At 35.1% G+C, this 16,565-nt stretch overlaps 1 protein-coding gene and 1 non-coding gene across 2 annotated transcripts; one reads left to right on the top strand and one right to left on the bottom strand.

Annotated features, from left to right (window-relative positions):
• The first annotated feature begins 1,256 nt into the window (after positions 1-1,256).
• Positions 1,257-1,330, top strand: TRNAI-AAU (transfer RNA isoleucine (anticodon AAU)). The gene has a single exon. It is a non-coding gene; the product is annotated as a tRNA-Ile (tRNA).
• Positions 1,331-3,730: 2,400 nt separating this feature from the next.
• On the bottom strand, positions 3,731-13,161 carry LOC150092315 (uncharacterized). The gene is made up of 3 exons (XM_090415157.1): positions 13,020-13,161; positions 4,417-4,540; positions 3,731-4,303 (listed from the first exon to the last, which is right to left on the bottom strand). The coding sequence occupies exons 1-3, from the start codon at positions 13,067-13,069 to the stop codon at positions 4,106-4,108; spliced, it is 372 nt and encodes a 123-aa protein (XP_090271283.1). The 5' UTR covers positions 13,070-13,161; the 3' UTR covers positions 3,731-4,105.
• Positions 13,162-16,565: the final 3,404 nt, after the last annotated feature.

Consider the following 16,565-nt stretch of genomic DNA (forward strand, 5'->3'; position numbering starts at 1 on the left):
TTCCAATATCCGAGTGTTGTCCGTACTTGAAATTACGGGCCATTAGGAAGAATGATGTTGGCTCTTTCACCCGCACGTTCTCCGTATACAGCAACAGCTCACTGTTGCTGCTATGATCGATGCATTAACTCTTTCCGTTTTCCCCCTCTTCGAAATTGGGTCTCTCATCCCGTCGCTGTCACCTAATGTAAACGCGCGTGTCGTTACGGGACTCAATTTCCGACATCCGTCAGGAAATCACGTGACGATGTATGTAATGAGGAAAGTTGGACGAAAAGTCAACATCTCGGAACTAAAGTGAGGGAAAAAAAATAAAATAAAACACGATACTGGATGTCACGTGACCATACGAAGAAGGAACTATTTCTTAACTAAATTACAAGAATCCAAAATTTTATCCTTGAAAAAGGTTGCTAGTAAAACAACTAAGCTAGTAAAAAAACTGATTGATTCTAGCAAATGAGTTCATAAACAAACAAACTGAACTCAATTTACAATCAAAAGAATATGTACACTTTTATTGCTGCGTATAGCAGTTGGCAGAGTGCCAAAAACAGTGAAATATTTTGTTTTGAATAACAATTTTATTTTGTTGTATTAAAATCGCAGCAATAAACGCAAGTTTGTGCACAACATTAGATAGATTAGGGCAGTGATTCGGTGAGTAGGAGGTTTCTAGTTTTCTAAATTTTGAAATCTCTTAAAATAATTATTTTTTGCTCATTATTTTACTTTGTTTCAAATATCGTTTTGTATTTGTAATCTGAATTATGCAGTTTAATGCGGTAGTTTCTTTTGTGGTGGCGCCACAAGTCGACTACTGGCAACACTGTAAGTTGTGACGTCTGCCAACTGGACTTGTGATAGAAGTGATTCTCTGCAGTTTTAAACAAATACTAGTATTATAACCAGAAAGTAAAACCACTATTATTATTAAATAAACTGAAGTAGAGATAACATATTTCTGTTTCTACATACGTTGATAATATCATCATACTGACGTAACAGGAACAGATATACTAATTTCAAATTTAATTTCAGCTGGGCTTTATTTTATTTATTTTTTTCTGCCTAATTAGACCGAAAGTGTGTGTATATCGTATGCTAATGACGTGTAATATTATAATGAGAATGTTATGCAATAACATTCGCATTATAATATATATATATATTTTAATGATTGTATCATGTTATAAACACACCATTATCTAAATAAGTAAAACTGTGAGATTATTATTAAGAATTTCTGCAAGTGTGGCCCGTTAGCTCAGTTGGTTAGAGCGTCGTGCTAATAACGCGAAGGTCGCGGGTTCGATCCCCCCACGGGCCAGTTGAATTTTTTTTTTCTTTTTTTTTTCCCAGAAGACTTTCACTTTTCAAAAATTAAATGTATATTTTACTGCATCACTCTAAATAGTCAAAATTAGCTTATGCCATTTTAATAACATCTATCTTCTACTTCTACATCCTATAATAAGCTCCGAATTTATTAATTCATATATTTCTTTACTTATTTATTATTTATTTACATCTCACTTATTTATTTTTTATGAAATATTTATTTATTTATTGCTGGTAATTTTTATATAATTGATTTCTTAGCGAGCAGACTGTGAGTGACTGTGAGAAGTTAGCTATAAACATAAGCAAAGATCAACTGGCACTGGTCTTAAACACATCGAAATCGCTTCCAGAAAGCATTCGAAGTATAACTCTGAATATTTCCCGATGTAAATAAAATATTTCTTAAAGTATAGCAAATGTATTCTCATCAACCGACCTGTACGTTAATTATATTGAATATAAATACAGTACTAAATTCGCAATTGCCTATTCAAAATGGCAGTGTTCGCATGCAAGTGGTTTAGTTACAAACGTGGACTACAACAGTTTTAATAGACGCCATGGAAAAATTTCTTGAAAGTATCACTGTCACTTGCTATAATTATATTTGCAGGGGGTAAATCTGAGTAGGGGAAATTTATATTCGTGACAATCATGAATAAATAAAGTGTTGTTTATTTATTAAACAACATTATTAGTGTTGGCGCATTTGCCGTAGTAGCTGTGATTAGCGTATCCGCTCTGGATCAACAAGCCATGAATTCGAAATGAGTTCACAGTTTTTCTACTAAATCAGATTGCACTCATTTATTATTATTATTATTATTATTATTATTATTATTCGTGACACCTCCAAGGAGTCGAAAGGCTCATCGCGGGAGGACACCTATTGTACAACTCTCTGTCTCCACCACTACACCGAACCTCTACCATCGATCAACAACATCAGCGCCATCTACTGCCTACCACCACAACTACTTTTTTTTTGTCTGTAAATTGCGTGTGTTCTGAAGGGCTGATTTGTCTGTATGCGGGATGAAAAATCCGAGTTTCCGGGATAAAAAAAAACCCTTCTACCTCCGTATGAGATCGGCTAACTCAACGAACTTTTTTTTGAACTAATTTAGTGAACTTTTATTTGATGCTTTTGGATACTAACAGTTATTTTGTACTTTTCTTTCTTTTTTTTTCTTTTTTTTTGCAAAGAAATGTGTTTATTTACTTAATCATCGATAGGGAAAATGCAGTGTCTGTAGTTATTTTTTCTAAATCATAAAAGTGCGTTAAATTCTTTACTAATATTGCCATCTGCAGATTCTTCTTACAACGGTCCTACTTGCAACAGTTACTTTGCATGTTATGCAATCTTTTCCATGTGAGATTAATATTTAAAAAAATATCATCTTACATTATCAATGCCCAATGTAAAGGAAATGGAAATCCGATTCCCATTTCAGCGTCACGTGTTTCGCGATACATTATTCAAAAGAGTAAGAATTGTATTCTTAGTAACCGTTTCGGTAAAATTCAAATTTCACCAGCGAGATATTTGGAGTCACAAGATTTGGATCATAAATATCTGTCCCGAATGATACTGTCGCGAAATAAGAATTCAGAAAATATTGAATTATATGATGGAATGGATCACATAGAGAATCCCATATGGGACAAGATAAGGGGGGGTCTGAAACTAAGCCTAAGAAGTACGAAAATCTACAAAATAAATGTGATAAATATGCGAATGGGGAAATAATATCACACTATCGATTTCTTAGTCAGATAGATGTATTCTAAAACAGAATAAGAAGGAACGTGGAGACTTCATTAATATTCGTGGACGGGAATATTCTGAAGTAGGAAAATACCGTCAATAGGGTCGTAAACATAGTTGGCAATTACCAATCTATTTAGATAGAAAAAGTAAACATTCATAGTAAAGAAAAAAATACTGATTTTAAGAAATAAACAACTTGGAAATCAAAGAGCCAGAGATATCCAGCTTGGAAGACAATAAAACTAGATTTATTTCCGTAATGGACGATGTTCTGAGTTCATGGAAGACAGTCAACACATCTTAAGAAAAAACACTCGAACAAAAGAGAACTGCAACCAATATCAATGGAGTATGAAATGCATTTTATTGATTTTATACAACCGACTTTAATTTTCTATTAAATGAAGCTAATGAAGTTTTACTGCATAATAACATATGTAGTAAAACTCACTATGCTCTACATATTAACCTAATTGTTAATTAAACCAGGTTATCTACATAGTTTATGAGCACATTTACTTTGAAGCCATGGCAGCCATGTCTGAGTATCACCTCGCCACAGATAACTATGGTTTCTCTATGGTGAATTTTCAGATAGATAGTGTCTTATGTTGTTGCCGGTAATAAAGAAAACTATCTCCATCAAACGGCTTAATCTAGCCAATGGTAATCTATAGGATTGGCTAGGTTCCATTCATTGCTGAGTGGAACAATTAATTACAAAATCTTACCACAGTATTACAGAGGAGCGTGTAGAGTCTATGATAACTACCATAGTTAGTAAAGAAGTGTCTTAATCCGAAATGGCTAGCTAGATCTCCAAGTGTTATGGCTTCAATTCGTCTAGGAGAGGGTGGGATTATCTTACTTTTTTTTTTATCTTTTATCTTAATTATCTGTTGTTGTCTTTTTAATTAGGATTCAATTAATATTTATTATTATATTTTGAAGAGGAAAATATTTTTATTTTTATTTTCTGCCAATGAACTACAGCTGATCTTTTCCAGAATAAATCAACGAGCAACCCGGAGAAGCAGTCTTCAAAACTGTAGACACGTTATCAAATTGGGCCACCAGGAGGCGCTTTGTGTCATCCAAGTTTTCAGATATATGGCTCTTCTTGAAACGATGGCAATTGGTACCAATGACGATGATAATTATGGCAGCATAAAACACCAGCACCATCTAGTGAGAGAAAAAAAAGATTTACCACAATCAATTTTGGAAAAGAAATTTTAATACTAATGTGATGAAAGCATTTTGAGCTGATAAACAAGCCAACAATAGAGTCTACTTACGGTAATATAAATAACAGCATCTGCTGATTGCTCTGGATAAAGAACATCCGGGTTCTGATCCGACGTATGATTTGTATTCATCAAATGAACACTTTTCGAGAAAAAGCTGCTGGAGTTGCATCCGCTGTTTGGAGAAAACAAACACATTTCATCAGTTTTGAAATGTTAAAAATTCAGTTATTGTTCAACTGGATTTTTACTTGATGTTTTAATTTGACAAAAGTGGGAAATATCACTCAGCCAAGTTTACCTTGTAGTACCCGTCCTGTCTTTGGTTATTGTTATGTCATATTACAATGATCATAATGGGCAGAGTTTGCGAGGATCGGAGAATACTGTATAAGAAACTTGATAAACAGATGAAGAAAGAGCTAATAAAATCCTAAGTTAATTCGGTTAAATCAGTATATGATGAGTAAAGTATTTCTCATATATTCATGAGAATACTACTGAAAAAAAAAAGCAACAAAAACCATTTAAAAATAATTATTACCAAACTGAGTTCCAAATATACATCCTCTGTCCAAAACGAAACCAAATTTTTCGAAACTACAAGAAACTAGTGGCGCCACCTGTTGTATCTTTTTGTTGTCGAAAGCGGAAAACTTCATTAGTGTTGTGCCAACTGTTTATGACATTTGTTTCATTACAAGCCGAGTTATAGTGACAGTGTGTTTTGACGAATGGTCGGTAGTCGCGATATTCATGCCGTATGCGACGAATTCTCGCTATCAATCGCTTCAAATCTTCGAGATTAAACTCATCATTGACCTTTTGGCCAGGCGGAACGAATTCGTTGTGGATAATGTCCTTGGAATCGTCGAAATAAATCAGCATTGTCTTTACTTTTGACTTCCCCAAGCGACTTTTTTTCAAATCTCCCTCTTCTGGTGGTTTCCACTCAACACTCTGGAGCTTTGTTTGGGGCTCATACTCAAAACACCACGTTTCGTCACCAATAACGATCGTTTCAAAAAAGTTGGAGTCTTTACGACCGGTTTTAATGAGGTCCTTGCAGTGTTCAATTCGATACATTTTCTGGTCGTCGGTCAACTTGTGGGGAACAAATCGCGAATTCAGTTTACGAAGGCCCAAACTCTCGGTCAAAATGTTGTGCACAGTTGATTTTGGAATCCCCAATTCATCTTCAATCAACCTCACAGACGATTTCGGATTTTTCTTTGATGAAATCACGCACTTTTTGGATGTTAACTTCGCTCAGTCCAGTTTTTGACCAGCCCGGTCTAATCGTTGTCCTCAAGCATCTCACGACCACTTTGAAATCGCTTAAACTACTTATAAACTTGAGTACAGGATAAGCATTCATCACCGTATGCTTTTTGAAACATTTGATGTGTTTCGGTAAAACGTTTACAAAGTTTAACACAAAAGTCAATCGCAGCTCTCTGTTTGAAACTCATTTTCCGACCGTTCGTCAAAACCCACGGTCACTCTTGGCACTACAACTCCACTTCTAATGAAGTAAATGTCATAAAAGTTGATACAACACTAATGAAGTTTTCCGCTTTCGACAACAAAAAAATACAACAGGTGGCGCCACTAGTTTCTTCTATTTTCGAAAAGTTCGGTTTCTTTTTGGACAGAGGGTGTAATTACTTTGTAACTCCATTTATAATTGTGCATTTTTAATAAGAAGCTGTCACATTTTTGTGACTCTTCGGGGGTGTTCACTCTTCTTTCGTTCCTTCATTATTTATTTAAACTCCCTTGGTTTTAAATAATGCACTGCAACATGCACGAAAGCATAATGATTCTAGAAATTACCACAATTAGCAGTGTCTTGTAAGAAGAACGAGTCTCTCTCTTTCTCTCTCTCAATTTAAAAGGGCGGTAAAATGCGTCGTTTCTCTGGAGAAAAATTACCGCAAGCTTTAGGGAAAAAAAGGTGCGAATTAACACGCAAATGACATTAGCCGAAGTGCATGCTACTGAGGTAAATGGAACAGGCGAAGAGGTGAGATGGGAAAACAGCACTAAGAGGCAGACAACCGAAAACATTGTTCTCGAGGAAACAACTTTGTTAAGACAAGGATGGAACTTCTATTGTGCAATTCTCTTGAATTCTAAATGGAAGAAAAAATTGCCAGCAACAGAAAGACAAACAATTTCTTTTGGCCCAATTTTGAAGGAAATTTCATTTAAAATAATTAAACATCGTGAATGTTCAATCATTGACTCCTCTTTTAACTGGAATTATTATGTTGAACTTCGCTACGTCTGCTTCTTCGTAGATGTTAAACCAGAAGATTTTCTAAGGTCTTCATTTGCAATATTAATGAACAAATGAGGTTGTTGTCAATCAATTCCAATTATCCGTTTGGTTTAAAATACAATAATTTTATAAATTCGTTATTAATCTAGACTAATCAGCTCTTATGAGTAATTAATAATAATTAACGATATTTCAGTTATTATTGAAGTACTTTTGCATTTACTTAAATTATTATTATTATTTTATTATTATTATTAAGAGAGCCCTCCAAGGAGTTAAGGACACGTCTATTTATAAATTATTATTATTATTATTATTATTATAAGCTCCGATTAAAATAGGCTACATGCTGAACTACAAAGCTGGAAATCATGATCGACTTAGAAGAATACTATCTTTGGTCCCATGGTATCAGTTACTGAATGGAAAAAATGTCAGCAATGCATGAGAATCTTTGAAAAAGTGCTTAAATGAGGCAGTATCTCAATGTATCCCTAGTGTTCGAAGAATAAATAGGTTGGGAGTGAAATGGATGCGCAGCCTTATTAAGCAAGACATCCACAAGAAGATGATGTGGAAAGAATATCGTGAGAATAAGCGTGAGAGGAGTTACGAAATATATAAAGTTCAGGCCAGAAAAGCAACGAGTATTGTGAGGGAAGCTAAAACGGAGTATGAAAAGAAATTGGGCCATGCAAGCTAAAGGCAATCCAAAAGAATTTTATCCGTATGCCATAAACAAAAGAAAGAATGAATATGGAAGAATAACTTTATTGGATGCAGATGATACACGAGTTTCGGAAGCTAAGGAGATTATTCAGTTAATGAGTGCTCACTTTGCTAAGATATATCAACCAGGTGTATGTAGCATGGTGCATGGTGCTACTGCTACGTTGGATGAAGAGTTCGAGGTTCATGAAAATGCCAGGTTGAAGAGCTCTTGTGTAACCTGGATAAGAATTTGTCATTAGGGACAGATGGAGTATCAGACCGTTTGCTAAAGGAATGTTCAGCTGAATTGGCTATGCCTTTCACTCATGTGTATAACTTGAGTCTCAGCTCAGGAATGATGCCACAGGAATGGAAGGAATGTAATATAGTTCCATTGCACAAGGGTGGTGCAAAAACTGATGTCTCTAACTACCGACCTATTAGTATTTCTGGTGTGGTAGTGAAGATTTTAGAGAAGTTAGTAAGAAATCGCACACAGAAATGGGTAGACAAGCATTCTATACTCTGTAGGGAACAGCATGGGTTTACTAAAGGAAGGTCATGTTTTAGCAATTTGCTCATATTTTATAACAATGTTACGACCGAGGTGGATAAAGGGAATGGGTACACTATGATAATGTTGCATTTTTCTAAGGCATTTGATAGGACACCACACGATGGGCTGTTGCGTAAACTGGAGAATGTGGGATTGAAATATAATCTATTGACTTGGATCAGGGGATGGTTGACAGACAGATATCAAAAAGTGGAATACAGTGGATGTGAATCTGCCAGATTTAAGGTACCCAGTGGTGTACCTCAGGGTTCAGTCCGTGGGCCATTATTGTTCAATCTATACATTAATGACTTCAAGCAGAGTCTATCATCAGATTTGCAATTGTTTGCTGATGATGTGAAGATAGGCAGGGAAATCAGGGACCCTACTGATATTCAGCAATTACAAAACGATTTGAATAGACTGGAAACCTGGCAAACGAAAATGGCTGTCAGTTTAATGTTAGTAAGTGTAAAGTCACTTTGGGGTGATTAGAGTTCCAGGGGCATATTAGATTAGCACGGTTATGCTACAAGAAACTAAAGAGGCAAGGGATCTTGGTGTATTGGTGGATAAGAATATAAAGTTCGAAGGTCACATAGCAAAAGTTGCAAATACAACTCAGAGGATAATTGCTATGTTGAAGTGAACCTTGACATGTAAGGATAAGGAAGAAATTTTGCCTCTTTATAAACCTTTTATAAGAAAGATAAGACCATACTTTGATTAGTGTGCGTAGATTTGGTCTCCCGAGTTCCAAGGAGTTAAAGAAGCTGTGGAAATGGTTCAAAGAAGAGTTACAAAGATTATATCCGGATTATGGGATTTAGATTATGAGGACAGATTGCGAGTATGTGGATTACAGACTCTGGTTGACAGGAGAAAGAGGGGTGATATGATAGAGGTCTGTAAACTTTTGAATGGGTGTTAGAGCATTTCAAGCGATGAAATTTTTCGTTATATGGACGGTGGGGAGAGAACACGGGGGCATCCATGGAAGTTAAGGTTGTTCTCAGTCAAGAAAGGGTTAAGAGCTAGGTTTTTTCTCCCAGAGAACAGTGCGTGAGTGGAATAATTTGCCCTTAGGGGTAGTGAGTGCATCTAGTGTAAATGAATTTAAGGGAAGGTATGATAGCTGGGTTGGGTAATTTACAGCCTCCCTCGATGAGTTCTCGATTCCCTGGAGGTCTCAGATAATAATAATAATAATAATTATTATTATTATTATTATTATATTTCATTATGCACTACTTGGAAAGAAGTTAACGGACATTCCCAAGGACAAAGTGCATCGTGATATGTAACGAGTCACGTGCTTGTAGCCGGTATAAATTTCAAGAATATAATGCTCCTAAATCAGTGCAACTGTGTCCGAGTGAAAAGGCTGCGGCTAGTCTGTTCGGCAAACGGTTGACAAATTAGGCCACCAAGGTCAAATCAGTGATACCATACTGAGATGGAAGCACAGGGAGTCAACTGCAAGTGCTGCCCAGAGTGGATGAGCCACCATACTCAGCGAACGTGACCGTAGGGTGTTACGAAAGATAATATGTAAAAACCGCCATTAGTCAGTCAACACATTGAATGTAGAGTTCCGGGCATCGATGAACACGAATGTGCACAAAATCAAAGTCTCACAAACATTCAGAACCAAGTTTCATGGTAGGACCATGGTTTTCCATGGTCCTACCAAAATATACAAACCCCACGTTACCCCAACGTCGTCTTCAGTGGGGCGTGGAAGTGTGAAAAACTGTGTTCGGGAGCGACGAATCACGCTACATCCTCTACCGAGCAGATGGATGGGTGTGAGGGTGGCAGATTCCCTGTGAACGTCTGTTACCAGAATGCGTAACCTCAACTATGAAATTCGAATGTGGGGGTGTGATGGTACGGTCTTGTTTTTCCTGGTTTACCTTCCGACCGCAAAAGGTTTGTGGTGTCGCGAACACTGAACTCCGAGAGGTAGTTGAACATTTTGAATAACGCAATGCTTCCTACTTTGTGGCGTTTCTACGGAACTGGCCATTGTCTAGTTCAGTAAGACAGTACACTGTGTCATAAGGCGACTGATGAAACTGCGTGTTTTGTGGAGATGGACGTCCACCACACTTGACTGGCCTCCACAGAGCCCTGATCTCAACCCTACTGGACATCTATGGGATGGAATGGAGCTTGGGTGAGGTCAGGATCTCATTACATGCCTACAGGAAGAATGGTCCAAAATTCCCACTGATCGGTATCGTACGCTTGTGGGCAGTATGCGTCGTAGGGTTGTTACGGTCATCGCACGAAAGCTCCTACACCTTATTAAGGTGGGTGCCATGGCTGTTTGTTACCCACACTATGGTGTCTATTGACTTCTTTCCAAAGGATGTATATGTGAGTGTATGTGTATAGTATATGTACTTGTTCTCCAAAGAGGAAGAGATCTCGCTCTCCTTTTGACTGAAATTTCCCTCCAGCCTCTCCTGACATAAACATATCAATAGCTTCTTCTACCTCTAAAAAAAGTAGACATTCGTTTGCACTCAAGATGGTGTTTTACAACCGCCAAGCTACTAACCGTAACTAATCCGAAATCCATTCATAGAATACTATTCGCACATTTGGAATGCTGCACCTAAACATCCCTAAAAATTCTCGATGCTGTCCAGAAGATCACGGCTACAAGTACTTCCAGGGTCGCTACGCTTGTGAATCGGCAAACATCATTTCTCTACTTATCTGTTAAAACAACATCAGTAGCTGACCAACATTCCCTCTCAGTACAATTACAAACACATGGACCTGCTTACCCGTGTCCTCTGGAAGAGCCTTCATCATAATGTGTTTGCCAACTTCAACCTTCAGCTCTTCAAGGGAAAATTCCATTAGAATTCTTCTTTCACAATCCTTCCCTTCAATCAACTCCACAAACAACACTGATGTACTATAGGTTCTCGTATCTCTCTCTCTCTCTCTCTCTCTCCTCTTTGGTCTATATCTATCCACCTCTTTTGGTTGCCTATGTCTTTCCATCCTGTATTCCTTGATCTTTTCATTTGCCATAAATATCTAGTTCTTTTCTGATGTCTTCATTTCCTATATGGTTCAATTTTGTTTATACTATGTGCTACTATTAATGAGCTACTTTCTCATTCGCCTATAAATACACTCTGTAGATTATGTTATTAATTATACCATAATAAAGTGACCATTTACAAAGAGTAAAAAACACTTGTACCGCATTCATCACAATGTTCTTTAACCTTTAGCTAAACCAATCATCTTCTACCTCACAGCTATTCTCTGATGCAAGTTGAGGTCTGAACTCATTTGTCTTAGGTGCCCCTTGTCATGGTGTCGAACACTTAATTAACCTTGAGTGCTAGTGAAAGTACCCCATCACTCCAAGTGAATCCCGTGCGACGTGTGCGCCCTCATGTTTCGAAGTGATAAACTAAACCGTTAAGTTAACAAATTAGATGGCTTGTAATTAGTTAATAGGATTTACATAAAACGTTACTGCAAAAGAAGATTTATAAGGTGGATTTGAAGAGTGCTTTTTTGAACCCCTAATGCATGATGAATAGTTGGAAAATATATCCTGCCTTCGTGTCTGGAATACCCTAATTAGTTACCCTTTCCGGTGTTAATTAGTGGTCGCTGAATTGTTAATGAGAATTAATTTTCGAGTGCTCTGATGTAGTGAGTGCTCATTTAGGACGGCCCAAATGATCCTCTTTCTTGTTGAGTCCTTCCATTATAACATTGTATATGACAGGGGTGGCCGAGTTTCCTAGACCCAAGAGTCATACAGAATGTTTTTCAGTTAGTCAGAAGCCACAAGATATTTTCAAAAAAATATAATTATTAAAAAGACGTACAGATGCATAAATTATAGTCTTAATTACACAATTCTACATATATAACTAAACATAACTTTACGTACACATAGTGTATTTTAATAATAAATAAATACATAAATTGCAAATTTGTTCGTTTTTTACATTTGTTTGTATTATGTGAAAAACGAGTTTATTTTATGTATGCTATTATATATGTTTGTGGGGGAATTATTATACATGTATCATAATTTTTGTCTTTTATAAAACGCAATAGAGACCAAAAGAGCATCAATGAACGACTTCGCGACCAGGATTTGGCCACCGCTGGTATATGACATGCTATGAATATTCTCATAAGAATCCCAGAGATTCATTTTAAGATTATCTGATGGTAACGAGTACTTCTTGAGAATATTTTCTATTAGTCAGGTACAGTTTGAGTAATAGTAAAAGAATAATAAATAAATAAATATTTTTTATATGAATGTAAATATTTATTTATTTAGATTCCCATAAATACAGTATGTGTGTGTGCGTGCGCGCGCGCGCACTCGGTCAACAACGAAGTTCTGGTAAGGTTATACCATGCAGCCCTCATTCTAGTGGTATCAATCAACGAACTTAGGAGTGTCACGAAAACATTCCCCAGGCCAATAAGTGTATGCTGTCTGCTTTCGATGTTGTGACCAGACATGATCAGTGTCTTCGTGTTGTTTTTTGCCATATTTTCCTATCGTTTCCATGAAACGACAAGAACTGGAATTGATCACTCCGAATGATCTTTCTGAAATTTTTATTTATTTATTTATTTTGGTCTAATACTCATAGTTGCTTGTTTTCGGTTGAATAGATAAAGTATCCCCAAAGGTCCTCTGCTATAATGTTAAATATTATCATTCTCTCAATTTATTTATTAATTTATATATATATATATATATATATATATTTTAATATATATATTATATATATTTATTATATAAATATTATATAAAATTTATTATAAATAATTATATTTATAATATATATATATTAATTTATTGTCTAAATTATAAATACGAATATAAATATTATTCCCCCTCATCATAGCAATATACTGAAATATTGTTGCATCCATGCAGGCAGTTGGACAAGCAACAGTTTCCCCGGTTTCATCACTTTGTCCATTATTAATAATAATTACATAACTGAACACAGATAAACCTAAAATAAATAAATATCTTATAATTATGGCATCGGCAGCCCTTACACAAGTAAATCAAAATTATTTCCTTACCTTTTTGTACACAGTGTACGGCCTGTCCTTTGAATATGAGAGTACATCATACTTATAAAGACTCGTACATTCCTAGCCAAAGAGTGGAAACAAACTTAAAAAAGTGATATTCATCAAAGGTTCGCTTCCTTTCTCAGGTGACACGACCGTCTCAACTTTAAATCATCGTTTTCTGTGCTTCCCAGGAAGTAACCAAGTAACGGTCGGAGTGTGAGCGACATCTAGCGATATAAACAACAAACATGGGAGAATCGAAAGAGAGCTCAGTATGAAAGATTGTAAATTCGATTGTTTCTTTTAGTATTTGAATGTTTCCATAAATTATGGAATATGCATTAAATTCGAATATTAATGAGATAGCGCGATATTTTATTTAAAATAAAACATCGCGCTTTTAAAATAAAATTTTAAAAAATAATGCAACCAGTTATTGTAAGTTTTATACTACCCGAATATAAAAGTTCAAGAAAACATGACGTCACATTGTAGTCTACAAAAAACAGGAAGGACTTCGAATGCTGAACATATTAATTAGATTATATTAATCCTGTGCTTATAAAGAATTTAAATGCAATCCCTTTGAATTCTAATGCGTTCACCTATCTGACTAATTAATTATCTAATATGGAAATGATTGAGTTTGGTTACAACTAACATCGCATACTGTCTATAGGTTAAAATAAATAAAAAAAAAGAACAAAACAAAATAAATAAAAAATAATAACTTAATAAACTGTCTCCCTGGTTGACCGAGTGTTTAGCAAATCCGTTCTCCAATCAACGGGCTGTGGATTGCATCCGGTCATGAGAGATGAGTTTCGTTGTCCGGTGTGAAACCACTTCCCCGATTATGTTGTTTTGTGTCTAGAGTAGAGCTTAGGGATTATGTGAAAATACTTTCAAATACAACACGCGCACACACACAATTCACAAAAATAGAAAAATATTATTATTAACCTGTTCACTCTCCTTTCAACCAGTTCCAGAATTAATCGACCTCTTAACGGGGTCTATAATTGATTTTTTTCTTTTTTTTTTTTTCGAAGGTAAGAGTTTGGTGAGACTTTAAAATAAAAAGAGCAGTAAAATTTACCAGCCAAGATAAATTTTGATTTTAATTGAACTTCTAGTTTGCTCGAAAAACATTTATAACATTTTTTTTTTTTTAAATAAATTGTAAGTTACTGCTATTTTTGTTGCCACTTAAAAATAATATCAAGAAAATTTACCAGGCTCTTTTTGATATTACAGAAGATGAAACCAAAGATATCAATTCTAGAGTTCAAGCAGACGACTTAATTTCAAAGATTTATTCGTTTAAATTTATTTGCTCTGTTCATGTTTGGTACGAAATCTTAAATCTCGTAAATGTTGCAAGCAAAATAATGCAGAGGATATTTGATATAGAAAAAATTACAGAAAATCTTGATTATGTTATACAAGAATTAAATACTCGCCGAACAGACCAATATTTTGAAAATATTATTAGAACTGCAAAATAAGTAGCAAACGATCTTAATATTGATCCTATTTTTCAAGACATTCGCAAAATAACAAAAACAAATTTGGTTACGAAACATCAGTTGAGGCAACGCATGATCCTAAACAAAATTTTAAAATAAATTTTTTCTTCGAAATTTTAGATACGACAATAACTTCAGTCACGGAAAGATTCATACTCTTAAAACAACATAGCGAGGACTTTAAAGTTATGAGACATTAGCAAATTAAAAGATTGGAGCGATGAAGATTTAATGAAACATTGTAAAGATTTGCACTTAATCGCGATATTGATGGTATGACTTTATTTCAGGAATTAAAAAACTTTGCAATGTTTTATTAAAAAAGAGTCGGCCCCTCAGGATGTTTTAAATTATATATACGAAAATAAATTAACCGACACGTTTCCGAATACTGCGATTGTGATGCGTATTTGTTTACATTACCAATCAGGGGAAAGAAGTTTTTCAAAACTGAAACTAATAAAAATAATCCATAGTTGCAATATTTTCTCGGTGTTCTGGTTAGTTTGCTGGCAAAGAGACCCCCCCCACACACACACACGTGCAACATAAAATCATTACACGCCTGCGACACTGTACTGAATACGATGTTCTCTCCACAACCATAGTTAATCAATAAAATATTTAAAATAATTAAGAAAAGATTTAACTTAGCATCCATTCCAGTATATTAGGTTGCTTCAACTCTATCTGCTTCCGAATTACTTTGGATACATTCAAGAAAAAACTGTTTTACAGCATCCTCTTACAGTGGAAGTTAAGTGAACTAACAACAAGAGTTACGATTGTCATTTAAAAAATTACTTTAATAAAAAAATACCGTTACGCCCTCTGATGGCTAACAATTTATTTCCCACACAAGCTACATCTAAAAGTAAAAAATAAAAACATTTCTTATTTTGCTCTATTTTTTTTTTTTTTTTCTCCCTGACCAGTTTAACCAACTTGGCGTTTCTTTTGTGGCAGCGATTTATCCTTACTCATTTCTTCTTTCTTCTACTGAACTCGTTTAACTCTTGAAGATTCGGATAAGAAAACGGAAAAGAACAGAAAATAAAATGGTCATTCAAGGCACTGCTGACCGTGCACTTCAATCACAGAGCTGCCTACAGTGAAATTTATGACTGCTGCTAATAGTCCTGTTGGAGTGTCAAATAGCCAACAGATAACAAAAAGTTCTAACTGTAATTAAGAATAGTCCGACAGATCGACGCCAGAGGGCACACCGCTCGTTATCACTAATAGAATGTCACGACACTTTTAGCGATGTTTGTCATAAATAAATGTTCAAACTTTAGTACTAAAGTTGTATTCAAATTAGTAAACAATAATAACTGTAGTATTAGAGACATCTGGTGGTTGGTTAGAGTATTCTGTATAAATGTATCATAGCAACGATAATAATAATAGGAAGAAGATACTTACCTGGACTAGAGAAAGATGTTGGAAGTTTTTTTCACTTGGTTAGACTATCAATTATTATTTGAGTCTACTTGTATTTATTTATATGTTTGACTATGAAAGTTGTCTACTATTTCTATTAATATATATATATATATATATACACACCTATTACTACTTTACATATAATATAATACATATTCTCTACATATGATTATTTTACCTATAATTCATATTCTATACATATAATTATTTTACATATTATACATAGTTTCTTTCGTATATTTTTGGCGGTATATCATTAACTGGGTTATTGCTACATTATTATCTCTTGTATGTACGCATACATAGGGGATGGGCTTGATTTGTTGTTTTACGGTGGGTCTTTTATTTCTCGAATGAGTACTTGTTCATCCACATCTTCTGTTATGAGACCTGTTTTGCGCCATTGGTTTCTTGTGATCTTTTTTCTGCGTATAGTGTCTGTAATGATTTCTTTTAAGTAGCTGTTGAGCATTGTAATTCTATCGCATCTGCAGGTCCAGATAGCACACATCGCTGATATGATAATTATTGCCGTAGTGTTGGTTGTGTCCTTCATGTAGCCACAAGAGTGTGTGTT

Source organism: Typopeltis vanoorti, chromosome 26 (genome assembly GCF_054136105.1).
Source record: "Typopeltis vanoorti isolate ZY-2024b chromosome 26, IOZ_Tvanoo_1.0, whole genome shotgun sequence".
Lineage (NCBI taxonomy): Eukaryota > Metazoa > Arthropoda > Arachnida > Uropygi > Thelyphonidae > Typopeltis > Typopeltis vanoorti.

Excerpts from the sequence above, each read along its gene's own strand:
- LOC150092315 (XM_090415157.1), bottom strand. The coding sequence starts at position 13,069 with ATGATGTACTCTCATATTCAAAGGACAGGCCGTACACTGTGTACAAAA. Across the intron at positions 4,541-13,019 it reads CGTACACTGTGTACAAAAAG|CGGATGCAACTCCAGCAGCT; the intron begins GTAAGGAAATAA and ends TTCTCCAAACAG. Across the intron at positions 4,304-4,416 it reads ATGCTGTTATTTATATTACC|ATGGTGCTGGTGTTTTATGC; the intron begins GTAAGTAGACTC and ends TTCTCTCACTAG.